At 45.2% G+C, this 19,849-nt stretch overlaps 1 protein-coding gene across 40 annotated transcripts in view; it reads right to left on the bottom strand.

The window, feature by feature from the left end:
• LOC123519837 (myosin heavy chain, muscle-like) overlaps positions 1 to 10,736 on the bottom strand; it is a 39,463-nt gene extending 28,727 nt beyond the window's left edge. For 21 of the 40 annotated variants that reach the window (XR_006679109.1, XM_045281372.1, XM_045281377.1 and 18 more), the window contains exons 1-5: positions 9,343 to 9,497; positions 5,387 to 5,987; positions 2,729 to 2,756; positions 1,723 to 1,846; positions 78 to 167 (exon numbers count right to left, since the gene is read on the bottom strand). Coding sequence is in view for 39 of the 40 variants with exons in the window: in XM_045281372.1 (XP_045137307.1) it covers positions 78 to 167; positions 1,723 to 1,846; positions 2,729 to 2,756; positions 5,387 to 5,900 (756 nt within the window). In the remaining variant the exon portion in view is untranslated. The other 19 variants (XM_045281405.1, XM_045281399.1, XM_045281403.1 and 16 more) reach the window with 6 other exon arrangements.
• Positions 10,737 to 19,849: the final 9,113 nt, after the last annotated feature.

The raw sequence follows: 19,849 nt of genomic DNA, 5'->3' as shown, positions 1-19,849 counted from the left end.
GAGAGAGAGAGAGAGAGAGAATATGTAGAAGCAAGGGAGACAACGAAGACAACTAATGGGTCAGTGTTTATACTCACGAAGCGAGAGGAGTTGTCATTTCGCACTGTTTTGGCGTTACCGAAGGCTTCCAGCACGGGGTTGGTCTGCACGATCTGGTCCTCAAGGTTCTGTGGGAGGGACGCGGGTGAGAGGCTGGCCGCTTGAGGGTCATCACTTGCTACCTACGTCCACACTTGTAACCTTCTTCATCTATACCTCACTGATAGATCTTCTTTTCCTGCCTCTTCAATTCTGAATTATTCAAGTACCTGTCTTACTTTTGATTTATTATTGTATTGTTCATAGTTATTTGCTTACCCTCGTATAAAACCTTGCTTCCTATCATGGTTTAGTAGTTCATTGCCACACTGGTTTACCTTTCATATCAAGCTATACTGACACCACACCTGTCTTTTACATATATCTGTGCTGTGCTATACATGTTTAGTACCCATCTGCAAGTACTAGTGCAGATTACAATTTCAGACGCCAAGCAATTCAGTTCTTTGCAAATTTAAGTTCGTATCACTATCTTACAAGAACTACTAACTCACAGCTTGTCGTTTTTCAGACGAGTAGTGTTCTTCATCCTAGGATGGAATTCTCGTCACACGGTGTAGCCTAAAAACACATTATAGGAGAACGGGAATATCAGTCACTCAGGGGAGGGGTGTTTTGGGAAGGGTTAGTGAACGGTGCACCTTGAACGGGTAGCACGCGTTACACATGCTGACGAGAAGAGGTTAGCGTGATGATGTGTCCCTGCTGCAGGCCAGAGAACCAGGGAAGGGAGGACGAGCAGGGATGGGCGGGGGGAGGGAAGTGTCTGTTCCTCCTTCTCGGGGCGACAAACTCCACACGAACCCCGGTGAGGAAAGAAGAATGCTGGTTTTGTCCAAGGAGCCTCGTGTCTAGTCCGAAGCCTTAGTGGGAGGGAGGAGAGGCTGGGAAGTTTATGTAGCGGATGGGAGGATTGGGCAGGGGTGAGGGAGGTAGTACGGGTATCACTCTTAGTTTACCTGTTTCTTCTCGGATTCCTTCTTCTTAGTGGAAGCACCGACATTGGCGAAGTAGGCAATAACCTTCTTTGTGTTCTCAGTCTTGCCTGCACCGGACTCACCACTGCGTTAGAACAGAGTCATCAGGTTAGCGCAAGCCGGGACGAGACACAAGCCGAACTGTGACGCTACAGGATGAGTGATGAGTGGAGAGGAGCGTGACACTGGCGCGGGACAACAGGAGTGACAGACACGGTGACGGACAGACGTTCAGAGTACACAGATGCACAGATAGACACCAAGGCATCCAGGGAGCTGCTCTGGCGTTACCGGTTCATTTGTGACAGGCGTGCAAGAAACACAAGTTAGTTTTCCGTCATGAGGAAATAGAAGGAAAATAAAGAGGAAAAATGTGGTGCTTGATAGTGAAGTTAAACAGGTTCAAGGCAGGAAAATGAAACTGAACAGTGACAAGCCAACGAGGCCAAGACTGGATGAGTGCTGCGAGCCACGTTGACGCTGAACACTGGCTGAGCGCGATTAATTGACACGTAGGCCGAGCAAAATTGCTTAATTAACAGGTGCGTGTGAGGTAGGCGACGGCGACGTGCCGAGATAGGGAGGGGAGAGGAGGGGCGGGAGTGCACGGGGCGGGTCAAGGTAGAGAAGGAGCAAGAAAACTTACACCACCGGAGGAAAACTTGACTTGCACCGCTTTCTTGTCAAAGGGGTCACTTCTCCGGGCGATGTTGGCAAAATACTGGATAACTTTCTTGGTGTTCTCTGTCTTTCCGGCTCCAGACTCGCCACTATAGAGGTGAGGCAAGGGTGGAAGGAGAGGTGAGAGCAAGAGGTATTGGAAAAGACGGTCGAGGCTGCTGCAGGAGGGGCCGCAGCTGTTGTCCTGCAGGAGCTCGCCCCCCGCAGCCTCGCCGCCTCTCGGGGATCGCCAAGTAGTAAATTCACACAAAAAATGTATAAAGAGAAAAAGGAGTCAGTCATAAAATTCTCTTTTTTTCTGATACAACAAAGAGAAAAAAAAACATCCAAAAATTCTCCAAAATGTGAAAAGTATTATCACTATCAAAATGAGTTAATGGAAAGAAAAATGTTAAACTTCTGCAGCTTGTGTTTACTGCAAAAATACAAATAAGAAAGGTGTTCAAAAATGTTCAGACACCAAAAAAAGAAGAAAAATTGGAATTAGTCTTTCATATTCCATGAGGGCAAATAACTGGAAGGTGTCCCATTACTTCCAGAATATAATGGCAGGGTGTGTGGGGATGGCGGTGGCGATGGTGGTGGTGGTGGTGGAGGAGGAGGCATATCATGGGGCATCGTTTCAACAAGACTGACGGTGTCCCAATCATGGAGGTGTGAGGTGTGGGGTGACGGGGGAGAGGGTGGTGGTGCTGGTGGTGGTGATGGTGGAGGTGGAGGTGGTATACATGGCTGATTCGATGTTCCTTATTGTATCGTATATCAAGAGTCTGTCACCACGCCTCTGTACTGATGACTGGCGTATGGTAGCACTGACTAGTAGCTCAATATGCATGAGACGTGACACCTTCATACATGATTAGCTAAATACTCAATGCATGAAGTAGCAAATGTTATCTCTTTTTAATATTTTTGTCTAACTTTTAAGTCACTCATGTATTTGTGATGCTTAATGGAGAGGAGTAACTCACGTGATCAACATAGACTGGTTATCGTGATCTGGAAAGAGAAAGGCATTGAGTTTAGTATGTATGGTTATGGAAGTGATGGCGGTGGCTAACTCTTTCTGCCGTGAATGTTATGATACTACTTGTTTGTGTAAGGAAGAACGTGTGTGTGTGTGTGTGTGTGTGTGTGTGTGTGTGTGTGTGTGTGTGTGTGTGTATGCGTGTGTGTGTGTATGCGTGTGTGTGTGACTGTGTGTGAGTCCCTTTTCATGATCACAAACGCATTTTAAGAGACATCACCTCAAATTGTCAGTTTCCCTAAATTCCTTAACTTTCCATTTGTCGCTTTCCTCATCTCCTTTACTCCCTTCACCGCTTGGGTCGCTTTGCTGCTACACTTTCACCCTTTCCCTGAGTCCCCCCGACACCCTCCCTTGCCCCAGGTGAGTCAGGTGAGCGTGATGATCTAAGTGTTGTGGCTTCCCTCCTTGATCCAGAAATAAAACTTACGCGGGAAAGCAGATGTTCCCCCTTCATCTCCCTCCCCCGTTGAGAGAAATAAAGAAAACGGTTGATAGCTGAGTATAATTAAGTGTGAGGGCAGCCTGTACACTCTTTGCCTTATTGGGTAATGTGTGCCTCCCTGCCAGGTATGGGAAAGGAGGGTGGGTGGGAGGTATGGGAGGTATGGTGGAGGAAAGGAAGCTGCCAGCCGCTTCCAAAATAACACCTTGACGGCAGCAGTCCCTCCCTCTCTCCTTCCCTCCCTGTCTTCTCTCTCTCTCTCTCTCTCTCTCTCTCTCCTTTCCTCTCGTGCCACTGCCTCCTTGCCTCCCTCACCCCCCTCTCCTCCCAGATCTTTCCTACTTCCTTGCTCACCCACACGCCTCGTCTACTCCAACCTTCTTTCATCCTAAAATTCTTCCTTTCATCCCACGTGTGTGTGTGTGTGTGTGTGTGTGTGTGTGTGTGTGTGTGTGTGTGTGTGTGTAATTCACCACGGTCGTCTGCTGGTCACCCAGCCAGTCTTCCCCATTACGGAGCGAGCTCAGAGCTCATAGACCGATCTTCGGATAGGACTGAGACCACAACACACTCCACACACCGGGAAAGCGAGGCCACAGCCCATCGAGTTACATCCCGTACCTATTTACTGCTAGGTGAACAGGGGCTACACATTAAGAGGCTTGCCCAGTTGCCTCGCCGCGCCGGGACTCGAACCCGGCCCTCTCAATTGTGAGTTGAGCGTGTTAACCACTACACTACGCGGTGTGTGTGTGTGTGTGTGTGTGTGTGTGTGTGTGTGTGTGTGTGTGTGTGTTATGGTGTAGAAATCTTGGATATTTTATGTTTGGAGGTCGCCACTAATTTTCAACCAAATTTTCATCATTAATACAGTTTTTGGTGCTGAATACGAATATGACATTCATTTTCTCGAGAATTGAAAGATAGTTGCACAAAAAAAGGATTTAATGCGCACTGCCTTGCGACGCGCATTAATTCATGCAATAGTAATTAACGGGCGCAACAATACACAGTCGGGTGTCACGCGGCACATTTGAGACGACCGTGGACAAGATGGATGTGAACTACAACTTGCAGTGGTTATTTACCAATATTTTGACCGAAGAAGACGCTGTTAAATTTCTGCAGAACTTTAATATCATAGAAAAAGAGAAAAGGTGTAAAAAGAAACATCAAATGTTACAAGAGAGCTTGCCGTGATAAAGTTTCAGTGAGAAAAAACACTTGGCTTGATGGCAGTACCATTCCATTGAAGAAAATCATCGTCTTCATTTATTCCTGGGCAAAAGAGTATTCCAGCATTAACTACTGTGAGGACGAATTGAGGATATGTCGCGTTACTACAGTTGATTTCAACAATTATCTAAGAGAGGTGACTTAACCTTACCTAACCTAACCTAACTTTACCAAACCTAACCTAACCTAACCTAACCTAACCTAACCTAACCTAACCTAACCTAACCTAACCTAACCTAACCTAACCTAACCTAACCTAACCTAACCTAACCTAACCTAACCTAACCTTACCTAACCTAACCTAACCTAACCTAACCTTACTTTACCTAACCTAACCTAACCTAACCTTTTCAGATATGTGCCTCATCTCTACTCGCCGCCACTACGCCAATCTTTCATTTCTCGAGAAAATGAATGTCATATTCGTATTCAGCACCAAAAACTGTACTAATGATGAAAATTTGGTTACAAATTAGTGGCGACCTCCAAACATAAAAGACCCGAATTCTTGAGTGTATGACTGAAGCTTCATCATTACTCAGGTGCAGGTGTGGGGACTTAAAGGACGAGGAGGAGGAGGAGGAGGAGGAGGAGGAGGAGGAGGAGGAGGAGGAGGAGGAGGAGGAGGAGGAGGAGGAGGAGGAGGAGGAGAAGAGGAAGAGGAGGAGGAGGAGGAGGAGGAGGAGGAGGAGAAGGAGAAGGAGAAGAAGAAGGAGGAAGAAGAGGAAGAGGAAGAGGAAGAGGAGGAGGAGGAGGAGGAGGAGGAGGAGGAGGAGGAGGAGGAGGAGGAGGAGGAGGAAGAGGAGGGGGAGAAGGAGTAGGAAGAAGAAGAAGAAGAAGAAGAAGAAGAAGAAGAAGAAGAAGAAGAAGAGGAGGAGGAGGAGGAGGAGGAGGAAGAGGAGGTGGATATGCACTACTTACTCTGCAGCATGTCCATGTAGGCACCGTCGGCGATAGCGAAGATGTGGGGCGGGACCTCATTACGCCTCTTGCTCTGGTAGATCTTGACGACGCGGTTAGTGTAGATGGGGTAGCGCTTGTAGGGGTTGATGGCGACGCAGAACAGGCCGGAGTAGGTGTAGATAAGCTTGCACACGTAGCGGGACTTGAGGTTATACAGCACGGAGGCATCGTTGAGGTAAGTCAGGTTAGACATATCCTCGCATTTCTCGAACTTGGGAGGGTTCACCTGGCACACAACGTCCTTCTTAAAGTTCTTGGTCTCTCCTCCGCTAAGGCCCACGGTTACCAGGTCTCCCTTGGTGCCCTGGATCTCGCCGATGACGTAGCCTTCCTTCTCGCAGGGCACCCAGCACGCCTTCTTGGCATCATAGGGCTTGGTCTGGTCAATGCGCTTCTGCTCCAGGGACACGTAGAGGTACTCGGTGGGGTCGGGATCAGGTCCAGTGCTCTTGAGGACGACGTGGCCAGGCATGGTGGTGGCGGTGTGGGCGAAGGTTGGTGCTTGAGAGTAGTCGAAGTGAAGTCAGACACACAATGGCAGAACAGCCCTGGAACCTTCCTGTGGGAGAGTGAACACGGTCAGGTCAGGGAGGGGAAGGTGTGGAAGCTGGTGATGTCTGAGTGATCCATCCGTGATTGTAATTGGGTAGTTTTATTGGTAGCAGCGTTGGTGGTTATAACAGTAGTGCAAGTAATAGAAATATCAGTAATAATAAGAGTGATAATGGTAATAATGATAATAATGATAATAATAATAATAATAATAATGATAATGATAATGATAATGATAATAGTAATAGTAATAATTCAAGCAAGGAACACAGAACCACAGCTAACTCTACGGTGAGGACGAGCCACTCACAGTTCTCCTCTCACTCGTTACTCTCACAGCTCTCCACACTCGTTGCTCATACACACGGGTCTTAAAGGGCTCTCTTCTCTGTCTTAGCATTATCTTGCCTCCCATAAGTGCTCACAGTGTATTCACCTCCAGCTAAGATAAAAAATTGTGGTCTTTAGTTTCAATATGGTGAAATTTTGATCCAGAATTCTTGTTGCTGGTCTCTTTTTTATCAGTGACTCCTTAAATTGACCTGACGAAATATTTATCTAGGATTTTTTTTGCCCAGATGTCCTTTTTCTCTTCTTAATCACGAGTTTTAATTAGTATTGTCTCTTGTTTGCTCTGTTTGATATTCATATACGTGTATTTTACTTAAACCCTTCAGTACTGGGATACATTTTTACCTTGGGATTTGTGTACGATTAGACCATCCTGCTGACATTAAGAAGGGTCTCTGGAGGTCAGGAGATTAATGGCCACAATCTTCTCAATTTTCATCCCCCACATAAGTTTTTGAAGCTGTGCAAAATCACCAGATAGTAAGCAGAATGAACAAAGAAACGCGTCATGGCACTGAAGGGGTTAATCACTTTATCTCTTCCAACAAAAAGTACGTTAGGTTAATTCAGAGTGAGAGATTTTATTCTACTTTTCGTTACGTTTTATAATTTTTCCCCCATGTCGTCCACAAGTCACCTCAGTGACAAATTATGTTTCTTCTACATCTCAAGCACTTGTAGACATTGCGACAAGCTGGTTGAAGGTCTACATTGTTAGTATGTAAGCTTCTTTTATTAGGATTTAGGATGGTTAGCCCCTGCAATGGCGTCGCTGGGAAGACAGGGGCAGCCACGGTCGTTGAGTTTGTGTGTGTGTGTGTGTGTGTGTGTGTGTGTGTGTGTGTGTGTGTGTGTGGCATAGCTCAGATTTGCCTTGTACACATTTCCGTGTCTGTATGTTTCGCATGTTAACTGTTTATCAGTATTATCTCTATCCGTTTGCTAAACATCCATTTCTTATATATTATCTTTTTTTTTTTTAAGAACTGATTATCTAAGTTGATCTATCCCTCTATATCGATCTCTCTGTCTATCTATCTGTCTGTCTTTCTATCTTTACCTAAATATTGATCTTTTATCACCATGTTTCTACTTCTGCATTTTACTGTTTGCTATCTACCTCTCTATATATCTATCTATATCTATATCTATCTGTATATTCATCTGCCATATATGTCAACTGATTTGTCACTTTATAATTACATATTTTTTTTTATCCTGATCTCTCTCTCTCTCTCTCTCTCTCTCTCTCTCTCTCTCTCTCTCTCTCTCTCTCTCTCTCTCTCTCTCTCTCTCTCTCTATATATATCTATATATATATATATATATATATATATATATATATATATATATATATATATATATATATATATATATATATCGATGTTATCTATCTATGTTGCTATGTGACCTATCTATCCTATGAGGTGTCAGTAATCCTCCAGTTAAGCTGGAGAGTATTTGATGAGGCTGTCAGTTCGTCCCATACGTGTCGTAAAACTCCAATTTAAAAGAGCGCAGCGAAGGTAGTGTAATTCACTCACTTCACTCTATTTCTTGTGACAAAAGAAGCTGCAACCTATTGTGTAGATGTCTTCTCTTGAACTTAAAAGGGAACTGACCGTCGTCTGTACCCGTAGATCCATCATTGTATCTGTCTATCTGTGTGTCTGTCTCAGTAGAGTACATAATATATATGTTTATATATATATATATATATATATATATATATATATATATATATATATATATATATATATATATATATATATATATATATATATATATAACGACATTGGTGCAATCATATTTTCTATCAATTTAAATTTGTGAGTATAGCATATTTTCTATATGCAGCTTTATCTGCCTTCTTATCTGTTGGTTTTGTACCCGTGGTAGTGAATATAATAATAAGTGATAGAATAGAATAGCAAGTGATTCGACAAGGCGGGTAAGAGCTGGTTGAAATGGTCGCACTAATTCACTGTTGCCTGCGTTGATGCGAGAGTCAGTGAAAGCCAGCACAACGCGAGCACTTATTCCTTAATGTTTAATTTTTCTTCTTGTATTGATTAGGGGCTGGGGAGGCATGTCCCCTTGTTGCATCTGTGTTCCAGGTCATGATCAGTCAGTCAGCAGGAGCAGCGTCTTGTGAGGTCAGATGGATGCTGTCCTTTCCATCGCGGGGTGTCCTGGCGATCCAGTTCGCGCCTTAGCTTTCTTGAATGTGAGTGAACTCAAAGATGTAGTGTCCGCCGCTATCATTGGACAACGAAGTATAACGTTGTGCTCAGATGCAATGCGTTACATGGCCTATCTGAGGATTCTATACTGTGGGGAGGACGCCAAGCTGTGAGATGCTGCGCTGTGGCACTAGTATTTGGTATTATTGAAAAAGTTTCTCAGTCATAATGGAATATATCACGCCATAGCGAACAGCGGGGAGGTATCGTGAGGTGCTGTGCCATAGGAATTATCTTAGGGCAATGCGCCGCGGTGAGTTGTTAGGGAACACTGCGCTGTGGACAGCTATTGTTGGGCACTGCAGTGTAGAGAACTATAGCAAGATTTAGCGTTTTGAAATGCTTTTGTGGGTCACAACACTGTAAGGAGTTTTCGTAAAGCATTCCTGTGCTGCGAGCCGTCCTAAGGTTGTGCGATGCTGGGAGGTACATTGGGCCACTGTTTTGTGGGAAGCTATCGCCTCAGTGCGTTGCGGGAGAGCTGCCGTTGTGTCCTGTGCTGAGACACTTGGGGCAGATTAAACATAGACACCTTGGTGTGGGGCACTGCACTGGGTGAAGGCTACACTTGAGCACTGTGTAAGGTGCTGTCCAGAGGCACCGCGTTATGGGAGGATATCCTGGGCCACCGTCATGACTTGTGTGAGAGGGTATCCTGGGACGCTGTGCTAGGTGGGGAGGGCTATGATGGGATACCACTCTATTGTGGGTGAGTGGGGGCGGGGGCTGTGTACTAGATCACCAGGAGTAGGTGGGTGTGTTCAGGACCTGCAGCACTCAGCACTCCGCCTCGGCTCACGACTCTCTCGATCACCCTACGCAGCAGGACTGTCTTGGGGCGTGGAAGGGCGTGGCCTCATATACCTGGCAGGGTGGGGTGGGCTAGGGAGTTGAGGGGGGATGTTGTTGGGCTTGCCAAGCCTCACGGCAACTTGACACCTCAGCCAGGCTATAAATAGCTTCGGAGTGGTGCCGCGGTGCCTTCCACCCTCCCTCAGGGCTCCTGCCACCGCCGGCCGGTAAGCCATCCAGAGGAGAAGATTAGCCAATCAGCATCCTGATTGGGGTATGTTGTTTGCATTGCTGGATCGGCGCCAACATCGAACTAATTTGAAAAGACCTTGGCGACACTCCCAGCGCGGTGTCCAGGTCCTCGAACACCACCATGGCCACCTGCTTGATGACGCAGCCCGTGGAACCGTCAGTCTACTGCAGGATTTCGTACTTCACCAGCTCATACAGTTGGTTAGAAGACATTCATGAGTGTGCAGGGCTCCGTCACTGTGTGCTGAAGCACAACGCAAAAATACATTTTTTCTCTTAGGGCGGTCTAAAATTTTTTGGGCCATTGATGTCTTGATGTTCATGCATTTGTGGATCAATTGTATGCTACACTTTGCAACGAAAATACCGAAGTTAATCCTGACACAGAGGCAGCAGGTGTGCACACTTCAAGAAGACAAAACGCAGAGCTTCCTGGCAATAGTGGAGACTGGTGGCGCCTGGCGTCTTTTGGCTGCAGGGACCAGCTAAATGGTTTCCTTCAAGTTGAGATCTCTTATCGTCTCTTGGTGTGGGGTTTCTTCGATTCCACCTCATTAAAATGCTGCCGTCAATACGGAGATGCACAATCACACATATACAGACAGAAACACTTGTCCTTAAGTAGACACAAAACAGGTTAGCAGGTAAAACACTAAGCAGGTAAGACATTTGTCTCTGTGGGCTGCAAGTCGTGTACATTTTTTCCAAGACAACACAACATTAAGGAGTTCTAGGGACACACAGCACCTCACAAGAGGCACACTGCTGCCTTCACCAACAGGACGGCGCCGTTACAAGGGCGTGTCGCTGCCAGTTGTACCAGGCAAACACAACAGGAATAAGTAGGAATATGTGGTCTTGCTATGCCATCACTACTTTCACCACGATACTTAAGGGACATACACATAACACACACACACACACACACACACACACACACACACACACACACAGACACACACATACACGTTCTCCTCACCACAGATCGAAAGCTGTTCTGTTCCGAGCGTGTCCAGGAAACAGTTTAAGTATCCGCAACATGATCCCGGCGAGTGGAGGGTCCGTGACGCGCCTCCCAAGACCTGTCCTGATTGGCTGAGGTGCTTTACTTTCCCGCCGTGCCAGTCTGTGTCAGCCAATCACGATTGCTTTTTCAGAGTCATCATGGCTGGGTGTCTCTTCAGCTGGTGACGTGGACCCCTCACCCCCTAGCCTTTTTAGGGGCGCGGGCAGGACTGGAGCCAAGAATCTCCTGAGGAATAAAACCGATCACCGCTGCGCCAAATGAGTCCTGGCCAGCTGAGGTTGCGAAACTCTCCCGCTGTCATGCTGAAGATAACGAGGCCTAATCTTTGCCTTCTGCTGCATCGCCCAAGCCTTCTGCCTAAGGAGTTTGCTTTCCTGGTGCCACGATGGAACATGAGAGGCTTTTGGGCTGAGGAGTGCATGGGAGACATGGCCTTGGTGCCTGGCGCTGGTCCTTCCTGCTGGGCCTTTCCAAGTAGCTGAGGCGATTAATCAGACGCTCCATCTTGGCAGCGTTCGCTGGGCATAAGTTTGACGTATTTGCCTCCCTCCATTTCATATATAACGCAGAGCTGTATATTGCCTACACGTGTACTGGGACGCACTCACTTGTGAAGAAACCTCATGAATGTAATGGTTTCCTTTCCTCAGATGGTTTACGGCGCTTGAAGTAATCTTATTCATGCATGAATGTAACAATACTTAAGAGTTCTACATATCGATGCCTTCTTAATTCGTGTTGCTATGCTCCTTCCTCGCTTCTTGAAAATTCCTTGATGTGCCTCCTTCGCTGACGCTGTCAGTTCCATCGTGCGGGATGTACATACAGTATTGTAATTGTTGTTGTGTGATGCCCGGCTGACAAGGGCGTGTGAGAGGCAACAGAAGGGTGGCGTCTTGAAAGTCCCATGAAGAGCTCGAATCATATTAATCAAACTCAAAGCATGATTTATGTTGAACAGTGTCATGCAGGGCGGTGGGTGTGAGTGTGAGTGCCTTAGATACCTGTCATGGTATATTTCCCTTATCTTATTTTGTCTATCTCGTAAGTATTTCGATGGCAGGGAATTAGCTATTTTCTTCATGATAGAGGGCTGCGGCAGGCATAGCTGCTTGCGTTTTTATTGGCACTGTACACAACATTCGCGTCAGGCCGTCAATCCCTCCTCTTCACTAGTCTCGACCGCCGGTTCCTCTCATCCTTGTGAAAAGATGCATCCACATCAATAACGCGAACTATTCTTCAGCGTCATGGTTCAAGTAAATTGCCCCTTTTTGTCTTTTTAATTAGACTTCGTCCTTCCGTTGTTTGTGTAGCGTGATGTCATGTCTTCTTGCGGCACTTCACCTTGAGCGTTGTGTTAAGCCGGCGGGGCGTGCGGGACTTGGACGTTCTCATTATCGCGTCCTCGTTATCGTGTCTAAAGGGAGAGGGAGACGACACGCGGTCAAGGGCAACTCAGGACAGACACCAGCTTTCCTCTCCCCCTTCCCTCTCTCATAATACTCGATGATTCCAATAATACCGAACAGCCACGTGAGGAAGACCAAAATACCCAAGCACCTGGAAACTACGGCTCGGGAGAAGCCGGGTGAGGGATTCTTGTAGCCAGGAGGCTGCCACCTCGAGACGAAGGGGCGGATTGACAAAGGGGGGAACAAAAAGAAGGAGGGAGGAGGAAATTTATGGGACAACCAATCAAGGAGGCGGACAGAAATACGGATCGCTACGGTGCCAAGAAGACCAACAACATAACTATGACCCACTTGGCACCTCTGGGTTCCTCCCTCCAGCAGGCTGCACCACCGGTCCTTAGGTGATGTCGGTGGGGCGTCTCGGAGGGCTCGCTGCCGGCAACAACTTATAGGCACTGATGGAAGACTGCAAAGAGTTAATCCCTATGTCTTCACAATTGCATAAACTACAATCAAAACCTAATGTACGTCTAGGTCCTTCAGTGCAGATGCAGTGTAGAAGGAAGTAGAAGAATTTGAAGTGGTACATTAGAACATTAGAATTCTCTCTGTGACGAAGACTGGAAAGTGTCACGCATCTTCGTAACATGAAACGCTCACCACTCACGAAGCGTTCACTACCACAACTAGCAGCATTTCGGGAGTTCATTTAGTTATCTCGCATGTCCTTGGTCACATGATTGTAATAAATAGGATCCAGTGTTGAGTCGTGCGGAATTGTTTTAACCACTGAGACGTAACTTATATGGAGGAGCTTAAGTATGAAACTCTTGTATAGATCAAAGACAACCAATAGTTACTGAATCAAACATTATTCACGGCAGGCATCACACCACCACCTTGAATCAGAAGGCAACCATTCACGTATCCCTCAGAGACAAATTGTAACCGAATCACAAATAACAAGAAACATTCACCTTAAGCAGCACGCGCAGAAATTACATTCCACCAGCAGGTACTAAATGTGAGAATATTTATTTGTACGAGTGAAATGTGTGATGTTTACCTGAGCAGGGAGGCCCGATGAAAAATGTATGTTTGCGCCCAGGAAGTCAGCCAGAGAGAGAGAGAGAGAGAGAGAGAGAGAGAGAGAGAGAGAGAGAGAGAGAGAGAGAGAGAGAGAATGTGTGTGTGTGTGTGTGTGTGTGTGTGTGTGTGTGTGTGTGTGTGTGTGTGTGTGTGTGTGTGTAATGCCGGCCAGAGGGCTGTATAAACAAGGCAAAGGGAGGGGCTGATCAAGGCATTCCTTGGCACAGAACAAGAGACAGGGGGAACAGAGCGTGGGTGGAGGTGCCTAGAGGTGTGATAGAACCTGCAGGAGGAAGGGGAGTAGGGATAGGAGGGGAAGGAAATTCAAATGAAACTCTATAGGCAAGATGAACCTGTAGGAAGAAGGGGAATATGAGAAAGAGAAGTAGCTCAAATGAAGTCCTATAGGCAAGGTCCATAAAGAAAGTTACTGAGTGTGTTAAGTTGGAGTGCGTCAAAACATCAGTGTTTTGTAAGAGGTCCTGTTTGTCTGGATAACTGAAACCGTACAATAAAGAAAGAAAGAAATAGATCCCTTGAACTACTATAGGGCAATATCTTTCCCTAATGTGCTAACTTTTACCAACTTATAACAATGGTATTAGAAAAGAGATACCCGCAATGTCTGCAGGAAAATGGAACAAAAGTGGGGAACCAAATAGATTTAGTAAGGAACCGTTTTCTATAACAAACTTGATTTATTTCCATAGCAAAGCGAAGGAGGACAAACAAGACAGGAAAAGTTAGGTAAAATGTGTACTCGAGAGTGCCTTTAAATTCAGAAGACTTATTTGGAAGATGAGGAGTGAAAGCCCGCCGTGGTACAGTGGAACCATGCGTGCTTTGGGGTCCGAGGGGTCTCCAGGCGCACGGGTTCGAATCCTGTCCACGGTCCGAGTGTAGGTTGGGCTTCCTCACTCAGGGCAACGGTTTCCTGGCAGGTGGGCTATGAGATAGGAGGTACCCTAAAAAGTATCCCCTTTAGCCCATAAATTCCCGTGAAAAAGCCCATATAGTATTATAAAAAAGAGGAGGGAAGGGGGAAGCTGCTGAAAATATATGAAAGTCACTTGTTGGAATGCAAACCTGGAACAATAATAAGACATTTTATTTTACTTTCACAGAGGAATATGATGAGATACGTCTTATAGGCTTTACCTCTCACTTCTGACGCTGCCTCTTGTACATAAATGTTAATCTTGGAGAATTGGATATGGACGATCCTTACACACACACACACACACACACACACACACACACACACACACACACGCTCGGTAGCTCAGTGGTTAGAGCGCTGGCTTCACAAGCCAGAGGACCGGGGTTCGATTCCCCGGCCGGGTGGAGATATTTGGGTGTATCTCCTTTCACGTGTAGCCCCTGTTCACCTAGCAGTGAGTAGGTACGGGATGTAAATCGAGGAGTTGTAACCTTGTTGTCCCGGTGTGTGGTGTGTGCCTGGTCTCAGGCTTATCCGAAGATCGGAAATAATGAGCTCTGAGCTCGTTCCGTAGGGTAACGTCTGGCTGTCTCATCAGAGACTGCAGCAGATCAAACAGTGAATCACACACACGCTCACATACACACACACACACACACACACACACACACACACACACAGAGAGAGAGAGAGAGAGAGAGAGAGAGAGAGAGAGAGAGAGAGAGAGAGAGAGAGAGAGAGAGATCCTTTACTGATATATTTACCTCAAAACATGAAAAGATTGGAACGCTTCAGAAACACTGAGAAGGTTGAGCGGGAGCAAGTGATCCTTAGAGGGACGTGGATACTCATCAAGAAGGAGGAGATATGGAGGTAGCATTAATAAACCAGCCAGTCTCTCCCCAAATAGAAATAGTACTCACTGCTAATGGAGAGGCGAGACTAGTGACGCAAAGATTCTCTCCTCACGAACGTTCGAAAAAATCTTTACCACAAATGTTTTATAAGGAGTGGCACTTAATGAGTAGAAAATGGGGATGGATAGATAGTTGGATTGATGTATAGATTGATTGATGTAGATATAGACTGATATGTGTATACTGGGTAATTATGTAATCTTTCATCTATGTAACCTTTCTATTTAATTTGCTATTCTTTTTTATTTTATTTTTTTTTGCATGTTTGTTGGTGGTTGTTTGGTTATTGGTTCTTTCGCTTTTTCTTTTCTTCGTTTTCTTTTTATTTTTTTCCCTTTCTTTATATATATATATATCTATTTCCTCCCTTCTACTTATCTATCTTTCTTTCTTTCCTTTTTTCTTCCTTTTTTCGTTTTCTTCTTCTTCTTCTTCTTCTTCTTCTTCTTCTTCTTCTTCTCCTTCTCTTCTTCTTCTTCTTTTCATCATCATCATCATCATCATCTTCTTCTTCTTCTTCTTCTTCTTCTTCTTCTTCTTCTTCTTCTTCTTCTTCTTCTTCTTCTTCTTCTTCTTCTTCTTCTTCTTCTTCTTCTTCTTCTTCTTCTTCTTCTTCTTCTTCTTCTTCTTCTGTTTCTCCTTGTTCTTGTTCTTGTTCTTCCTGATATTATTCTTGTTCTTCTTGTTCTTGTTCTGTAACATGACTTCAACAACACACTGTCACACCGCACTAAAAAGAAAATGGGAAATAGAAAATGAAGTCTCCTCACTCCTTCTTTAAGATTCAGGAACCCTTAGTTTTGAGAATTGAGCAGCAGCAACATTCCTTATCTGACGCAATAAACTTTAATGTACTACTGGTGGCTGGGGCAGAGTAGAGAGGAAGAAGAGAGAGGAAGTGACAGTGAGAGTAGCTGAACGGTGCACGGTTGGCTGACTGACACACACAAGCAATGACTGTTTACCTTGGCAAGATGGACTGGATGCCACCACCACCACCATCACCACCACCACCACCACCACCACCACTATCCACATTCCTGCAGCAAAAAGGAGCCTATAAATCGACTCTCTTCAAACATAACCTCAATATGAACTGCAGTGCACGCCCCACATCACCGGAATCACGCAGCTTGGAGTGAGAGGGTGAGCGAAGATTTGAGCTGGACGTCAACCAAGACCCTCTGAACGGAGGAAATGTGCTTACCTGTACTTACCTTCCGATAATGCTTTCTTTTACGTTATAACTTAACCGCTTCAGTACTGGGACACATTTTTACCTTGAGTTTTGTGTGTGATTAGACCATCGTATTGACTTAAGGAAGGATCTTTAGAGATCAGAAAATTAATGGCTAGAGTCTTCACTATTTTAATCCCCCACATAAGTTTCTGAAGCTGTATAAAATCACTAGATAGTAAGCAGAATGAATAGAGAAACGCCGCATGGCACTGAAGGGGTTAACTTCCTATGACTTGACTTAATTTAAGAGGGAGTTTTCAAGACATTTATCCTTTTTTCGCTAAGTCTCCCGGACCTGCAAAGTTGACTGGGAACTAAGTGGGCCTTTTCTTCCGTTTGATTCCCTTGGCCAACTTTCCCCTCTTACATTAAAAAAAAAAAGACTGATAGAGGCCATGAAACTTTGTTAAAACTAATGGAAATCGTATCATCGTCACTTCCCCACCCACAAAACAGAAAAAAATTAAAAGAGAAGAGCTCTTGAATAGTCTCTAATATCCATCTTTTCACATGCAAAGAAAGTTGATAAAGGCCATAAAGATTTACAAAGCTATGTATGTAACAGTGAGAAACCTCTTCATTGCTGCCTCCAAAGATGTCGAGAACAAGAGAATCTAATTATAACCTCTGATATCGAATTCTCAGGAGCAAAAAAAGCTTAAAAAAATGTAAAAAGCAATTCGCACCACCGCAAAAAAAAGTAAATGAAAAATACAAATAGAAATATAAAAAAAAGGACTAAAAATGCAAACCAGAATAGCTGCTCTCTCTTTAGGTGTTTCTTTCATTAATTTGTTCATTTCATGCTACTTTTTTTTCTTTCCTTCAATTTTGTTTAATGTCTTTTTTTCACTGGTACTTTTTATCCTATTGTATTTCCTAACTTCGACACGTTGACTAATATTTTCCATCTCATCAAAATCCTCTTGCAATTACTGACACATCGCAGGGGTGCATAACTTTATACTACATACACGTCAGCGGGAGGGAAATATTAGCTATCACTTGGCGGAGGAAGAGGAGGAGGTGGAAGGGGAGAGTGGAGAGGCAGAGTGCGAGAGTGAAGAGACCCGATCTGGCGGTGACTGTGCATGAGGAATGACTGCCTGGGTCGCACGGTTCACTCTGCATCCTCATTAAATATATTCCGCGCATCACCATAACTCGGGCCGTCGTGTTTCCGGGTCCAGACGTGACTTAACTGTGTGTGTGTGTGTGTGTGTGTGTGTGTGTGTGTGTGTGTGTGTGTGTGTGTGTGGGCATTAATTAAGGTCACGGGAGGGATATAAACAGACTTGGTTTCTTTAGTTTCCTTGGTGTTGGTGAAGCAGAGTGTGTCCCTGGCAGACCCTGTGACGTCTTTTGTGAGATAGATCGCTTCCGGTAAGAGATATAGGGAAAGAGAGAGAGAGAGAGAGAGAGAGAGAGAGAGAGAGAGAGAGAGAGGAAAATATCACAGAAAATGTTATACGTTAGAAAATCTGGAATAGTAAAAAAATATAAAAAGAAAAAGTAAAAAAAGAAGGAATAAATAAAAACACAAAAGAAAGAAAGGAAAAAAGAACTGGAGGGAAGAAGAACATAAACAAATGCAGTAATAGAAAAACAAACTCGTGTAAAGAAGAAACAGATGAAAAAAAAAATGCAAAAATTAAAGAAAACACTGCGAGAACCAACGAGAGAGAGAGAGAGAGAGAGAGAGAGAGAGAGAGAGAGAGAGAGAGAGAGAGAGAGAGAAAGAAAAGAGAAACATCAAATCAATCCCCACACATGTCTCAATTCACAACACAACCCACCGGGGAAGCAAAAAATAAGGAAGCGTATCTTGAATATGTTGGAGTTGGAGTTTTTGAGGTCAGCCGAGGAAAGGAAGGGAAGGGAAGGGAAGGGAAGGGAAGGGAGGAATGAACGTGTATGTGTTACCTGGCGCGTGTCCAGGTGTAGGTGTTAGCGTGAAAAGTTTACCGTGTAGGTCTAATGCAAATAACTCCATCTGCGTCCCGTGCCTCTCAAAACAGCGGCGCGAAATGGCAGGTTTGTGGATTAGTCACCAGGAAAAGTGTAGGAGCTGACTTGTTAATGAATGCATGGGAGGATATACATTCATTTTGGTTTTTGTTAGTTTCTCTCTCTCTCTCTCTCTCTCTCTCTCTCTCTCTCTCAATGTGTTTCTTTCATTAATTTGTTCATTTCATGCTATTTTTTTCTTTCCTTCAATTTTGTTTAACGTTTTTTTTTCTCAATGCTACTTTTTATCCTATTTTATTTCCTAATTTCGACATGTTGACTAATATATTTTCTCTCTCTCTCTCTCTCTCTCTCTCTCTCTCTCTCTCTCTCTCTCTCTCTCTCTCTCTCTCTCTCTCTCTCTCTCTCTCTCTCTCTCTCTCTCTCTCTCTCTCTCCCTGTATTTTCCATTCACTCATAATAACCTTCGCATTTTCTCTTAGCATTCTTTCATCTCTTCCTCTCCCTCTCTCTGAACTCTTTTTCTTCTTCCTCTCTCCACGTCTCTCCAATCCTCTTTTTTATTTTTGCCTTACTTCCAACGACCTCTCCACTCCTTGTTTCCTTTTAACATTTTATTCTCTCTTTTCAACGTCCAAGGATCATGTGAAGGAGGAAGGAGAGCTGAAAGAGGAGGAGGAGGAGGAGTAGGAGGAGGAGGAGGAGGAGGAGGAGGAGGTGGTGGTTCTACGTTCGTTACGTCACTAACCCTTTACTTGTTCCTGTTGTTTCTGTTGACTCTTGGTTTGGTTAGTGACATTGTCTTTCAGTAGATATGTGTGTCTGGAGGAGAAGGAAGGGGAGAAGGTGAAGAGGGTAGAATTTTATGAGTAGGAGTACGGAGGAGGGAGAAGTAGTAGGAGTAGTAGTAGTAGTAGTAGTAGTAGTAGTAGTAGTAGGAGGAGGAGGAGGAGGAGGAGGAGGAGGAGGAGGAGGAGGAGGATGAGGATGAAAAGGATAAGTGCCAGTAGGAGGAGGTGTATGAGTACGAGGAGAGAGTTAGGACGAGGAGGAGCAAGAGAAGTAGGAAGAGGAGAAGGAGGAAGAGACGGGATACGAGTAGGAGTAGCAATAGGAGGAGGAGGAGGAGGAGGAGGAGGAGGAGGAGGAGGAGGAGGAGGAGGAGGAGGAGGAGGAGGAGGAGGAGGAGAAGAGAGGAAGAGGAGGCGGAGGAGAAGGAGCGCCATGCCGTTTATTTATACCTCGGGAGAACCAGTGATGCATCCCACCTTTTCAGCACAGCAGGCACTGATGGCGGCATGCGTACACACACACACACACACACACACACACACACACACACACACACACACACACACACACACACACACACACACACACACACACACACACACACACACACACACACACACCATAGCTACAGCTCCAATACAATCGTGCCATGTGAACCGCCACGAGTCACTAATCACAATGACACCCTTGAGATACCCACACCTAAATCCTCTTACCCACCATACATAGCTAACCACCTAAGTAACCCACCAACCCACCAACCCACCAACCCACCAACCTATACACCCCACCTGCCAATACGCGTGACTCAGATAAGCTCCCTCACCTTAATGTGTCTCCACT

This window comes from Portunus trituberculatus, chromosome 46, assembly GCF_017591435.1.
Source record: "Portunus trituberculatus isolate SZX2019 chromosome 46, ASM1759143v1, whole genome shotgun sequence".
Taxonomy (NCBI): domain Eukaryota; kingdom Metazoa; phylum Arthropoda; class Malacostraca; order Decapoda; family Portunidae; genus Portunus; species Portunus trituberculatus.
This window is presented reverse-complemented; position numbering and strand designations above follow the sequence as displayed.